A 14,435-nucleotide genomic window follows, 5' to 3' on the forward strand; every position below is an offset into this window, starting at 1 on the left:
TTCATGTTTTTCTCTACCAGCCACTCGCACTGAGAGAGGAGGCCTCAGGATGGTAATTATGTTTCCAGCCAGGTCTTCAAACGTGTTTACCGGAGCAACAATCGTGGACAAGGTGACAATGGAGGAAACGCGCCGCTCTAATAAGTTGTTAGATGATCAAGAGACGAGCGGAGCGAGGACATGAGACACAGAGAGACACGAACGAGGACATGAGACACAGAGAGACACGAGCGAGGACATGAGAGACAGAGAGACACGAGCGAGGACATGAGACACAGAGAGACACGAGTGGGGACATGAGACATAGAGAGACACGAGCGAGGACATGAGACACAGAGAGACACGAGCGAGGACATGAGACACAGAGAGACACGAGCGAGGACATGAGACACAGAGAGACACTAGCGAGGACATGAGACACAGAGAGACACGAGCGAGGACATGAGACACAGAGAGACACGAGCGAGGACATGAGACACAGAGAGACACGAGCGAGGACATGAGAGACAGAGAGACACGAGCGAGGACATGAGAGACAGAGAGACACGAGCGAGGACATGAGACACAGAGAGACACGAGTGGGCAACAGGTGAGATGAAAGGAGCTGTGGGTTGTCATGGAAACAAGGTATGTGATGCGCTCACAGCCGACCAGGCAGGAGGCGCCATTTTAATACTAATGTGACCATAGACTTGAATTCTGCATTTTGAACACTTTAAAAGCTTTAGATAAATAAAAAAAAAACTACAAAAGAAAATATCATAGAGATTTGAGTTTTTTTAAGCACAGTTACCTGCACTGGATTAGTTTGGATATAGAGAAGTAACTGATTATATGCGAGAGGGTTCTACTACCTCTGATCACAAGATCATGTTTCCACTCCTGTCCATTTGTTTGTTTGTTTGTTTTTAGGAAGAATTATAAGAATTAGATATCTGGCAAGAAAGGAAGCATTGAATAACGGGACTGATGTGGTCAAAGAAGCGGATCCCACTTACTTTCTTCCTTCTTATGCTTTTAAAAATGTTCAGTTGCAAAGGGAATAATTTATGGATCTCGATGAGAAACATTAGACTTATTTAGAGAACGGATGTCTTTGACTTTATGAAATTTGATGCAGCTTGACTGAATTTGGCCTCGGTGGAGTTGTTACTTTGGGCCCTCCTAGTTTAGGTTTCTGTTTCAGTTTCAGATTACATTTCTTGAACCTGATTTATCTTGAGAATTACCCATCACAAATCTGTTGCTAGAAAAGGGAACATTAGGAATAAGTATTCTGCAGGCGTCCTCTGTCGCTGTTTTGTAATAATCAAATCATAATTATTGTGTACTGAATCATATTGAGAAAAAAAAAAAAAACATTGTCCCAACCCTAATATCATAATGTTAAATACAAAACCTGTAAAATACAGACTAATGTCTCACCTGGGGCGGTGACGTTAATGTTGAGAGAGTGCAGGCTGCTGGTGTTAAAGCCCAAACCTTGACCCAACACATCCGTCCTGTACACACACACACACAGAGAGAGAGAGAGAGAGAGAGAGAGAGAGACAGAGAGAGACAGAGAGAGAGGGAGAGAGAGAGAGATACATAAATACATTTTGATCATAAACTATAAAAAACAGTCTCTTCCTTCTACTTTTTAGGAGAATAGACTGAAAGAGATAGGTGAGGGGTAAAGACCTCGACAAAGGTGAGGGCAGCTTTCCGAGAACAAACAGCAGTTTAAAGCCGTTAAAAGAAAAACATTTGCGAAGGATGAAGACAAAGCCAGTACCAGTCCGAACTGATGTTGTAGGTTTTGGGCTCCCCGATGAAACTCTGGAAGACGGCATCAGTCAGCGTGCTGGCGTCTATCAGCAGGCTCTCGGCCAGGAGCTGCAGGCTGGGCAGGATGGTGCGGCACAGCTGACCAGGCTCTATGGAGAGGAGCCGCAGCAGCTGATGCATGGTCTCCGTGTTCTCCAAGGCGCACACCTACGACAAATCAGCCACGTAAGTCACCAGGAACAAATGCAGCCAAAGAGGGTTAGTCATGAATTGCAGCCCACGGTGGCCTTGGTGTGTTTAACTAGATTGTTCATTTCATGACTTTAGGTTTAAACAAATAAATCCACTCCAAATAAAGAAATTACATTAGGCAGATTTTTTCTTTTACAGGGAAGTTCTCGGTCTATAATTCTAACTTCTTGCTCCACCGTTCAGGTCTGAGCAAAACTTTGATTTATAAGTTGCTGCCTTTTTTTGGTATGAACATAAAATAATGGCTGTGACATTTAATCCAAAAATATATCAGCATCACTGTCAGCATCGATGAAAACCCATTTTATCCAAATGTATCAATGCTGTTGTAAATGTTAAATATTCATGTCCATGTCACAGCCGTAGTTTGCTAGAATTTAACTGCCAATTGGCTTTATTAGACTTTAGTTCAACAACTCTCAGACTGAGACTGCATGAACACCTTTATAAAACTGAACGTGGTTATCATATTGGTGCATATGAGAGTGTCTTAGCCCCAGTAGCATATGTGTTGTGCTGCAGCTGTACGCTTTGCAATATCAAAATAAGTCAAACCTCAATTACTTATAATAAAAATGAGCTTATTAAAAAGCTTTATCTTGTCATTTTTTTCAGCCATTGCACAGGGCAAGGAAACCATGGACAAGCCCTGCACCCAAACCATGAAAGAAACATCACAGTCTGCAGAACGCTGCAGCCGATTGGCTACGGATCAGGAGGAACTATCTGAAATGGGCCCCAAGGTATTAGGGACAACCCCAGGTCTGATCAGCCTGTGGTGGGCCTGCCTTAGAAGAGGGTGTCTTGTGTTTTAAAGGCCAAAACACCCCATGAAGCTAGGGTACACAACTGATGATACCGCCCTCTACTGGTGGCTGCTTACATCTACTGGTGGTTGGCAACTTATCATCCAATTTGTGCGAAAGTCCTTCAATCATGCAAAAGATAATGTCTTGTTTTAAAATTCCCTGATTTTTAAAGTTGTGTAAAAGCTTCAGGGGTAATGCAGAGACCTGGGATGTCAGGAGGGTAAGTTTCTCTTTGAGCTGCTGGTCGGTCATGTTGCTTTGGAAGAGATCAGCTGCTGTTTGAATGGCCTGCTGCATGAGCATCAGGATCTCTGTGAAGGGAGGAGGGAGAGAGAGGGGAGGAAAAAACAAGGGTTAGAGAGGTTATGAGATGAACAGATGGGACCGAAAAGGGGCAAAGAGGTCAGTCAGGTCTGAAAGGTGACAGAACAACATGGCACCCCGCCGGGCTTCATTAGGACTCGTGCCAGAGCAAGGGCCCGGCGTGGTCGGGTGGCAAGCAGCAACTGGCGCTCTTAAAAAGCGAGGGCCAGAAGTACCAGATGATGTCGTGCATTAAAACACATCTGACAAGCCCTAAGAAAGACACCACCTCAGGTAGAGAGACGTGATGACAGAATATTTAATCGGGCTAAAATTAGACAATGTTGATGTTAAAATCTCAAGGGGCTCAACACCTAGAGGCCTTTGCAATTACAGTTCACTGTGTGTGTCTGTGTGTGTGTGCCTGAAAGGAATATTAGCAGCTTTGTGGAGAAGTGGAGCTGCTCACAAAACGATTCAGCTCACTAAAAACATTATCACACAAACACAGACACCGATTAAAAAGGAGGTCAGAGATGTCCACTTGTGCGAGTGCGCGGGGAGACATTTAGCGAGGGCGGACAGGATAAGTGATTGAATTCTCCTTCGCTAATGAGATTTAAAAAGGTGCTGAGTGGCTTTCTGCTGGAGAGGGGCCATCTGGCCTCTGGGCTCTTCGGGAGCTCGAGCTAAGCTGGTGTGAAGTCTTATTCCCTCATATCTCCGGAATGAATTATGCCCGCGCTATAATCATGTTTACAATAACAACGGCATTAACAAAACGTTTTACGGTCTTCCCCCGTGGTCTCGCAGTGGCCGGTGAAGGTCAGAGCGAGAGGTGGCCCCCTTCCAAGCTGCGTGGAGGTTTTAATGGCACGGGCTGGCAGACTGTGCTCCTGCAGACATATAAAGGGGCGTCGCAGCAGGTATGGAGATCAAGCAGCAGCATCAGTGAGGGGTCCAGAGTGCCGTGACACTTAGACCGAGCATGAGCGGGGGGGCGAATTCGCTGCGGAGTCAGGAGGTAAAGTTAATTACGAGTCACTGGGAGGATAGAGCAGCGTTCACTTGGGTATTCTCCGTTTAACTAGTGCCGTGTACATTTCTCTGATCCTGAGAAGCCTCCGAAGACTTTGACTTTACCTTGAGACTCGTTGGCCAGAGCCCGGGTGATGTTTTTAAACGCAGGGGGGAATGGAATGGCATCGGTAAGCATGGCAACAGCGCTCATCAGGAGATTCTCCATCGGCCTGGGGAAGAGTAAGATAAAGATAAAGATAAAGTAGCTTTATTGTCAATTTCTTAACATGTTCAGAACATACAAGGAATCGATACGACGTTTCCCACTCTCCCACAGTGAAACATATAAAGTGCACAGGCACAACAGATAACACAAACCATTTCCTAATACTAAGTAAACATACAGATTTTTTAGAACAGCAGCATAAGGTTCTCTAAAAGTGTAAACCTAGTGATTAAAGTGATAAAGTGCAAAGCTATTTAGATCCCTCATTCCTTAAAGCTATATATGACCCAGTGTTAATGATACCAGGGTTCATACACATTTTGACCAATGGATTTCCATGACTTTTCCATGACTTTTCAAAAACTTTAAACCAAATTTCCATGACAAAAGGTGACAAAATTGAGTATTTAAGCTAACAATTAGAATTCCAAAGCATAGAGTTTACCTTAAATGACACAAATGAATGAGACAATAGTTTGATTAAGGTATTTGTCTGTTGTAACCCATGGCATGTACTTTCTCATTTGTAGCCAAGCATGGTTAAATCTACACTTCCCTGGCATAGTGCATTATCCCGCCTGCTTCCCCACCTCACTTTTCAATTAGTATGAGAGCCTATGTCGGCTTATATTTTTATCGTTTTTCTTTTAAAAGCATATGATTATTAAAACTCAGCGTAAATGGATGACAAGAGAATATTAATATAACAGATTTCCACCCTAACCCTTCTCTAAAACTTTGGGGATTTTATTTTTTTCAAGCACTTTTCCAGGCCTGGAAATAAACATTTAACAATTCCATGACTTTTCCAGGTTATTCATGACCGTAGGAACCCTGTGATACTTACATCTGAAGTACACTGGGCAATGTGAGGACGGAGAGCCCAACAAGGGAGGCATCAATGGTCTCCTCCCGAGAGGCGTTCATGCCCCACGGCATGTCCCTCGTAGCTCCCTTCAACACAACACCCAGATCAGGATTGTTAAAGAACATGTGGACTGTCTCCAAGATTTCTCCTGTGGTGGGAGGAACGTTGAGGGCTTCAGACATGCTGTGGTAGTCGATGTAGAACAGGTCAATGAAGTCGTCCATGGGGTCCCTCATCATCATCGGCATCATCGCCGCCTCGCGTTTGTGTCGGACCCTCATCGAATGGTTCGCGCCGGCCATATGTGGCCTTGACATTCCCAGCTGCTGATGCATAGGAGACAGGAGACCAGGGGTGCTCAACAGCTGCTTCAGCATTCCTATGATGTTCCCACCTAGGTCCACAAACAGCTCGGAGTTTTCCGGCATTTGCACGCACAGCTTGCTCAGGAGGGACAAGACGGACCTGAAGATGTCGTACAGTCTGTGCACCACCTCCATCAGCAGATCCACTCCAGAGGCTCGAGTGGAGCCCAACCACGTAATCAGCTCCACCACCTTCCGCACAATCAGAGTCGTTTCTTTGAATCCCAGCATTTGCTCCAGGCCTCTGTAAACCTTGGGGTCATCACCAAGTATCTTCAGTTCGGCCATGAGTTTAACAACTTCTCTCATCGCGTTAATAATAGACGCCTCGTTGAGTCCGGAGACGTTCAATGACATAGCGGAGAAGATGTCACCTGCAGTGATGTTGGCAGAGGTTAAGAAGATCATCGCTGTCTGTTTGAGGAGGTCCTGGGAGCTGCTGCTGTTTGGAAGAAGAGGGGAGTTGATGATGAAGTAACGGATTGCCTTCTCAGCCGCCTCGACGTACGGCTGGAGGGAAGGGGCCGCTCTACGCAGCTCGTCTGTGAGCATTTTGATTGAAGACAAGCTGTGGACGGGAGAGATTTTAATGAATGAATTAAAACAATGTAAGCACATCTATTGACATCTGACTGACCTCATTTACTTTTCTCTTAAACACAGTGATTCCACAGAACTCTCATTTTTAACCAGAAGTAATGTTTCTTCTTTCGCTTAGTTTCCCTTTTTCCTCGACAACATATTGCTGAGTCTCTCCACTGGGATAAATGATCTATAACTCCTGTAGCCAGACCTGATCGATTCCCGGACGATATACAGAATGTGATCATTAGCACCGTGCCCGGCTCATTATTGCTGCTGGCGTACAAAGGGAAATCCATTTTAAAAGGATACTGCACTTAGCTGAATCATTGTTACGTCACTGACGGCGCAGGATTTCTCAGCTAGAGAAGTGAATCAAGTCCAATGCAAATGTGGACGCTCCCAGTTCCTTGTGTGATTGTGCATTGAATCGAATTGGCTTGACTGGTGCGTTGTGGATAACGTTGTAACATCAAATGTGTGTTGAAATGCACAATGGATGCAGAACATTTGCACAATTACAACACTGCAAAACTTGATTTAAACTGTTCAGTCATTCAGTGGGTTGTGTGTTTTGTGTAACACATGTTGATATGACCGCCTCACACATGTTTGCACTGCAGCCTGTGCTGTCCGATCTACTGAAGGGGATGAAAAGTATGTTGTGATGTTCCAATGCAACTTCTAATCACTGTGTCTGCTCTGACACATAATCTGATCGCGGCTGTAAATAAGTCACCTGTTCTGTAACTGTACGTCCTGGAGCTGCATGTTCCAGTGAAGCTGCGCCTCTGGGCTCAGAGGCCGGCCTGCCAGCATTCCGAGCTGCTCGGAGAAAGCTGAGATAAGCTGCTCTGTCACGAGCGATTGGTTGACAATGACGTGGTACAGAGCCTGCATGGTCTCGGCAATCCTGGCAGCTGAGGCATTCACAGCCGTCGGTCCCACGCCCATGTGCTGTGCAGGCAACACACAGAGAAATGGACTGTTAGCAGCTGGCGGCTTTCTAAGAGTGTCAACACTGCCACCAAGTGGATCGACTCTGAACTGTACTTGATCAAGATTATTGTTGGCACAATGTTTATTATTTTAGTCTGCTCAAACAAACAATTAAAAAATACAATGATGGCTACTAAATTTGTTTTGAGTAATTTCCTATTTAACGTAGCATCTACTCACAGTCATGTTAATGTGGGAGTAAGGAGTCAGAGCTGCAGCATAGGCCTCGATAACAGGCTGCAGGCTAATGTTGCACCACATAGCCATGAAGGCAGGGCTCAACCCGGCCGCCTCTCTGACCGGCTCCCATGGTCTGAGAGCTTCCCTGCACCCCAGTGTGCCATTAGCCTGGTAACAAAAAAAAGGTAAAAGGTCTGATTGTGTTTCAGCTGCATTGTTCAGAGAAAACCAGTTCAGAGATGAGACAGAGACGGACACAGAATACAGTGGATGAGAAACAAAAGAAGGAGGCGGGGGGGGGGAAATATCATAATCTCTCTGTTGTGCAAGTTAGAGGAAACAAAGAAAAGGGCAGGAGTCTCACACAGGTATCATCGACTCGGAGAGTGACACAGCAGCTACACACACACACACACACACACACACACACAGCCACTGAGCAACATTTTATAATTTGTTCTATGTTTTTGTACAAAGTTTGGGTACTTTTACTGCATTTGGACAGATCCAGGTTAGTTATCTAAATAACAGCGAGTCAAACTTATTCTTTCCATTTTGAATAAACTACAAAACATTTCACAGTTACCATTTCACTCGATAAAACTGCACAGTCATGTTATGTTATCCAATACACACACACACACACTGAGTAACGTTTATAATTTGTTCTATGTTTTTTTACAAACTTTCGGTACTTTTACTGCATTTGGACATATCTGGGTTAGTTATCTAAATAATGGAAAGTCAAACTTTTTCTTTCCATTTTAAATAAACTACAAAACATTTCACTGTTACCGTTTCACTCGATAAAACTGCACAGTCATGTTAACCAATACACCAGCCATGTAGTGTTCTTTCTTTGACCCTGAGAGCATTTCATTTTATGGCACCTCATTTTAAATTCTCATATGAATGAGGCACCTCTTCATTTGCTGCAGGAGAAAGGATTTTTTCGGTAACTTTCTTTAACAATGTTAGAATGTATTTCTTTTAATATGTTTTTTTGCTCTCACTTCAACTAATAAACCTTCATCACAGGTTATCAGGAGCTGATCAGTACACGAAGTTTATTAAGTGTTTGTTTGATTCGCTTTATGAGTTTATGAGGCTGCATTTAACATCAGCAAAATGAGTCATCAAAATTTGACGGCTCAGTACAAATCGAGACGTGACGCGAGCAGACTGGAGTCAGTGTTGAAGTGACTGAGGATCTGGATTCATGATCCCACACCATCGATTAATAACAAAATACATGATCGAAGGTTTGTCGTCTGAATCATCCCAAAAAAACCGATTGAACTTATGAACTATACCCCCCCGTACAATGAAACCAGACAGTTGCTGGTATGGTATGTGCAAATAGATGGGTGTGGTATAATTTTTTATATAATAGAAAATGTTTGACCTTGAGTGGCAGAAGTTTGTTGTTTCTAGTTCTTCTACATCTTACATCAGATGTTCTTAAACGTGTCACCAATTGAGGTATGTAAAAGATCTGCTGTGACAAATGTCCAGTGAACCAGCTCACAGGTTGTTTGTGTTCAGGTATGTGAGTGTTGTCTGTCAGAAAGCTTTGAGGGTCAAACAAGAATGTACACGAAAGGTTCCACACCTACAAGGAACAACAGCTTTCACCGTGCTCCTGCATCACGTGCTATCGACCAATCGTCTGTGGCGCAGAGATGACTGATTCGTTCTTTTAACTGCAGTGAGGCGTCAAGATTTATGCAACAATGCAGTCGCTCTTCTCTCTCACAGACACAGGCATGCGAACGTGTCTGCAGAAAGGCATGTCGAACACAGCGATGCAGAATGTGTGAATGCGACAGCGCAGAGAACAGCGGCGGTCTAACCTGCTGAGCCGCCTGCACCGTGTGCTCCACGGCAGCCTGGATTCTTTCCGTGACCTCCGTCAGGTTGAAGTGACTGGTATTCACCGAACGTGCAACTTCCCTCATCAAGGTTACCACAGGGGTCTGAAGGCTTAGTAGCATCACTGAAAAAGAAAAGATTTGATTCACATGAATGGCTTTACTTGATAAATATACACAGGTAAACAGCAGGTAAATGTAAATGTTTTTGTATTTATATAGCGCTTTTCTAGTCTTGATGACCACTCAAAGTGCTTTACAGTACAGTTTTACATTCACCCATTCACACACACATTCATACAGTGCATCTATTCGCAGCACTTTGTTATTCTATGGGGGGCCATTCGGGGTTCAGCATCTTGCCTAAGGACACTTCGGCATGCAGATGGATCAGACTGGGGATCGAACCGCCGACCTTCAGGTTGGAGGACAACCACTCCACCCCTCAGCCACAGCCGCCAAATCAAATAACCAAGTAGTTTCAGGTATTGTTGGTTTGCTTTGCAAGGCCACCCAGATCTACTGGTGTAATGTCTGTTTATAATTTGACATGACTGCACACACGTCTTGTTCCTTCTTGATGATTTATCAGGAATGATCATTTTCAGCCTAGGAACAGTCTATCCCTCGTCCAGGCGATTCAACAGGTGAGATAATAGCCCCGCTGTCTCGTGGCCTTCTTACCATTCTGTGCTTGCATGTTGTTCAGCAGACTCCCCAGCATGTTCTCAAACAGCGGGACGACAGACGAGACATCGTGCCACAGCTCCGTTCCCTCGAGGGACGAGAGTAGGGATAGAAGCATCTTTTCAAGGCTGTGATAAAAGACATGAATTGTGGAGATTGAAATAAATAAATACAGAATTCCAAATGTGCCATCATCTCACACAGACATTTAGAGCATCAGATTAACCAGCACGAATTAGTTAAACCCAGTTGAACCCACTTGTCCCACATGTGTTGGTCGGCCTTGCCGCTCATCAACTGCTCCAGGAACGGGGACAGGTGAGTAAAGATCCCCATAGATGAACCAATCGACTGCTGCACATCTGGCATTCCCATGAAGAAGCTGCTCACAAGTCTTCCCAGCTGACAACAAAGAAGGGTAAATTATATATTAATATATATTTATTCTGGAAAATCTATTAGACCCGTCAAATATGATGACAAGGCAGAGTACAGGACACACACTTTGATAGGATCATTAAAATCGTGTTGTTTTTTGTTTGTTTCTCTGTGATGAATAAAGATTCCACGTTTCAATAATCCCATGACCATAATGCAAGGTGTGGTTTGTGAGCGGGCGTTGGCCGACCTTTCCAGTATCAGCTGAGATTCAGATGTTTTATCAGCATATTTTGAATGTCATGTAATGTTTGACTTGCTGACCCGCCTTTTATGTTTATATTTGTTTCCACTTGTGATCTCACATCAAACTTTCTTAAAAAGAGATGAATTAGACAGTTGATAAAGATGACGACATTACTGCTCCCCAAAAGTGAAGCCAAAGCCTCTTTATCGCCCACTGGTGGTAGGCAGCACAGGTTAAAAATAAATTCTATCTCATCCATGTTAGGAAATTAAAAAAGTCGAAAGACATTTACAATTGTTCCTCAAAGACAGTCTCTGTCAATTTAGCTAGTTCTTATCACACTAATGTATGTTCAACTGTCACATTTTTCATTAAGTTTGGGTTTAAATAATTATTCGAAGCTATGAAAGCTGGATGAAATATCAGGATTGACAACTGACACTGACTCGCCTTTCCCGATCGCCAGATTACCAACTGTGGTACCGACTGCGCACGATTGCAGCGTTCATATATTTTGGCTCCATTTTCATATAGCGGAAGGAAGTGGAGAGGAAGTGGAGAGGAAGTGGAGAGGAAGTGGAGAGGCGTCGGCCATCTTTATATACAGTCTATGGATAAAAAACTTTTCATACACTTGTTTAAAGCCTTACCTGGCCGATAAGCATAGGAACATCTTGTAGTGATGCCCTCTCAAAAAGTTCCCAGAGACTCATATTACCTGAAATCACAACAAATATTACTCACAGAGAGGACTTCATTTTCACAGTCAAACATATGAACCACAATCCTCCACGTGAGCACTTTAATACTTTGACATCTCTTAGGCCTGAATGAAGAAGTGCACTTCACCCGAGGATCAGGATTCAACACGTGCAGCTAAAGTGACACTGAGAAGCGGACTTGCCTTGGCCTGACTCCAGGATGAAGCGGGCGATGCTAATGACCACAGAGATGGAGGTCCGAGCTGTGCTGTTCGGGGGCAGAAGGCTCTCGATCGTCTTCAGCTCACTCAAAATCCTTGAGAAGCAAAGCAAGTACATATTTCAACATCTGAACGTCTCCTATAAAAAGATCATGTCTCATAAAATTTGATTAGAGAGTTGCAGACGGTCCTCCAGCATGCGTTCCACATTTCTGTTTGATTTCAGAGGGCTTGTTAATTAAGATCACTGAAATGCGGAGGCCTGGTGGTTTTTATTGTAGTTAACGACTGGGACCATTTTCCTGATATTTGAAATAAATATAATAAATGTTCATTATAAGTGGATGTTAAAACAGTACGACTTCTTTATAGCATTGTTTTTTTTTTTTTAAAGGAAAGTAGTTAATTTCTAAAATGTCCATTTAAAGCAAGATTAGTTTCATATATATACAGATAACACTGCAGAATTTCATCTGTGTTTTTTTTGAAAAAATATTTCACTCACATGTGATTCCAGATGTCTGGTCCACTATCTCCGGAGGCGCTTTCAAAGAATGTTTCTATCACCTCAATTACAGGAATTATGTAAACGGCATACATCTCCGGTATTATGGTTTCGACGATGCTCTCAGCTCTCTCGAGGATGAGGAGGGAGATGTTTCGTGATGAGTCAAAGTTCTTGTCTGGCTGGACAATGAGCTTCAATGAAGCCTGCACAATATCCAGGATGTCCTGCTGCACCGAGTGCGGCAGGGGCCCTGTGGCTCCAATCAGGAGTGTTATGGTGGTTTTGACTCCTTCCACGATGGCGTCTACGAAGTGATCACTTTGAAGGCCCCCTGGTCGCTCAGCCACCATTAGCGCTTTCTCGAGGGAGCGCACAGTATTGAGAATTGCAGAAAGAGAGATGCCTTCACCCTCATTGAGGAATATAGACATTGTCTGCAGCAGGTGCTGAATGTCTGTCACAGGGGTAGATGTGTTGATGGAAGAATTCCCCCATTGAAGCATACTCGTGAAGATCAACTGGACATTGGGTTGTTTCAGCCACTCCTCTGTGATGTTTAGGTAATGCGGAATTTGAGCTGTGATAGCATTGAAAACTGTTGAATTGAAATAATCCTCTGGAACCATCATGTTCTTCTGATCCTCTGCTCCGATGAACTTTATGATGTCAAATAGGCCCTTGAGAATCTGAAAGACAGTTTCTGTAAAGTTAGCTAGTTCTTATCACACAAATGTACGTTCAAGTATACATTTTTGCAGTAAGTTTGGGTTTAAATAATTATTTGAAGCTATAAAAACTGGATGAAATATCAGGATTGATAACTGACACTGACTCGCCATTCCCGATCGCCACATTACCGACTGTGGCTCCGAATGAGCAAGATTGCAGCGTTCACACATTTTGGCTCCATTTTTGTTTATATATCTATGAACAAAACTTTTCATACACTTGCTTAAAGCCTTACCTCGACAAGAAGCATAGGAACCTCTTGTAGTGATGCCCTCTCAAAACGTGCCCAGAGACTCATATTACCTGAAATCACAACAATATTACTCACAGAGAGGACTTCAACTTCATAGTTAAACATATGAACCACAATCCTCCACGTGAGCACTTTAATACTTTGACATCTCTTAGGCCTGAATAAAGAAGTGCACTTCATCTGAGGATCAGGATTCAACACGTCCAGCCAAAGTGACACTGAGCAGCGGACTTGCCTTGGCCTGACTCCAGGATGAAGCGGGCGATGTTAATGACCACAGAGATGGAGGTCCGAGCTGTGCTGTTCGGCGGCAGAAGGCTCTCGATCGTCTTCAGCTCACTCAAAATCCTTGAGAAGCAAAGCAAGTACATATTTAAACATCTGAACGTCTCCTATAAAAAGATCATGTCTCATAAAATTTGATTAGAGAGTTGCAGACGGTCCTCCAGCATGCGTTCCACATTTATGTTTGATTTCAGAGGGCTTGTTAATTAAGATCACTGGAATAAAGAGGCCTAGTGGTTTTTATTGTAGTTAATGACTGGGACCATTTTCCTGATATTTGAAATAAATATAATAAATGTTAATTATAAGTGGATGTTAAGACAGTACGACTTCTTTATAGCATTGTTTTTTTTTTTTTAAGAAAAGTACTTAATTTCTAAAGTGTCTGGTTAAAGCAAGATTAGTTTAATATATATACAGATAGAACTGCAGGATTTCATCTGTGTTTTTTTGAAAAAATATTTCACTCACATGTGATTCCAGATGTCGGGTCCACTATCTCCGGAGGCGCTCTCAAAGAATGTTTCTACCACCTCAATTCCAGCAATTATGTAAACGGCATACATCTCTGGTATTATGGTTTTGACGACACTCTCAGCTCTCTCGAGGATGAGGAGGGAGATGTTTCGTGATGAGTCAAAGTTCTTGTCTGGCTGGACAATGAGCTTCAATGAAGCCTGCACAATATCCAGGATGTCCTGCTGCACCGAGTGCGGCAGAGGCCCTGTGGCTCCAATCAGGAGTGTTATGGTGGTTTTGACTCCTTCCACGATGGCGTCTACGAAGTGATCACTTTGAAGGCCCCCTGGTCGCTCAGCCACCATCAGCGCTTTCTCGAGGGAGCGCATAGTATTGAGAACCGCAGAAAGAGAGATGCCTTCACCCTCATTGAGGAATATAGACATTGTCTGCAGCAGGTGCTTAATGTCTGTCACAGGGGTAGATGTGTTGATGGAAGAATTCCCCCATTGAAGCATACTCGTGAAGATCAACTGGACATTGGGTTGTTTCAGCCACTCCTCTGTGATGTTTAGGTAATGCGGAATTTGAGCCGTGATAGCATCGAAAACTGTTGAATTGAAATACTCCTCTGGAACCATCATGTTCTTCTGATCCTCTGATCCGATGAACTTTATGATGTCAAATAGGCCCTTGAGAATCTGAAAGAGGGTTTCTGTAAA

The 14,435-nt window shown here is 43.6% G+C and overlaps 1 protein-coding gene across 4 annotated transcripts in view; it reads right to left on the minus strand.

Annotated features, from left to right (window-relative positions):
- abca12 (ATP-binding cassette, sub-family A (ABC1), member 12) overlaps nucleotides 1–14,435 on the minus strand; it is an 80,789-nt gene that overhangs the window by 45,017 nt on the left and 21,337 nt on the right. For 2 of the 4 annotated variants that reach the window (XM_053439276.1, XM_053439274.1), the window contains 16 exons: nucleotides 13,726–14,414; nucleotides 13,205–13,317; nucleotides 12,952–13,019; nucleotides 11,985–12,673; nucleotides 11,462–11,574; nucleotides 11,208–11,275; nucleotides 10,192–10,334; nucleotides 9,930–10,060; nucleotides 9,228–9,370; nucleotides 7,375–7,542; nucleotides 6,935–7,152; nucleotides 5,228–6,181; nucleotides 4,278–4,384; nucleotides 3,036–3,142; nucleotides 1,778–1,977; nucleotides 1,426–1,502 (listed from right to left, as the gene is read on the minus strand). In XM_053439276.1, the coding sequence (XP_053295251.1) occupies nucleotides 1,426–1,502; nucleotides 1,778–1,977; nucleotides 3,036–3,142; nucleotides 4,278–4,384; nucleotides 5,228–6,181; nucleotides 6,935–7,152; nucleotides 7,375–7,542; nucleotides 9,228–9,370; nucleotides 9,930–10,060; nucleotides 10,192–10,334; nucleotides 11,208–11,275; nucleotides 11,462–11,574; nucleotides 11,985–12,673; nucleotides 12,952–13,019; nucleotides 13,205–13,317; nucleotides 13,726–14,414 (3,988 nt within the window). The remainder of the gene's footprint in view (nucleotides 1–1,425; nucleotides 1,503–1,777; nucleotides 1,978–3,035; nucleotides 3,143–4,277; nucleotides 4,385–5,227; nucleotides 6,182–6,934; nucleotides 7,153–7,374; nucleotides 7,543–9,227; nucleotides 9,371–9,929; nucleotides 10,061–10,191; nucleotides 10,335–11,207; nucleotides 11,276–11,461; nucleotides 11,575–11,984; nucleotides 12,674–12,951; nucleotides 13,020–13,204; nucleotides 13,318–13,725; nucleotides 14,415–14,435) is intronic. The other 2 variants (XM_053439277.1, XM_053439275.1) reach the window with 2 other exon arrangements.

The sequence above is a fragment of the Pleuronectes platessa genome, chromosome 14 (assembly GCF_947347685.1).
Source record: "Pleuronectes platessa chromosome 14, fPlePla1.1, whole genome shotgun sequence".
Lineage (NCBI taxonomy): Eukaryota > Metazoa > Chordata > Actinopteri > Pleuronectiformes > Pleuronectidae > Pleuronectes > Pleuronectes platessa.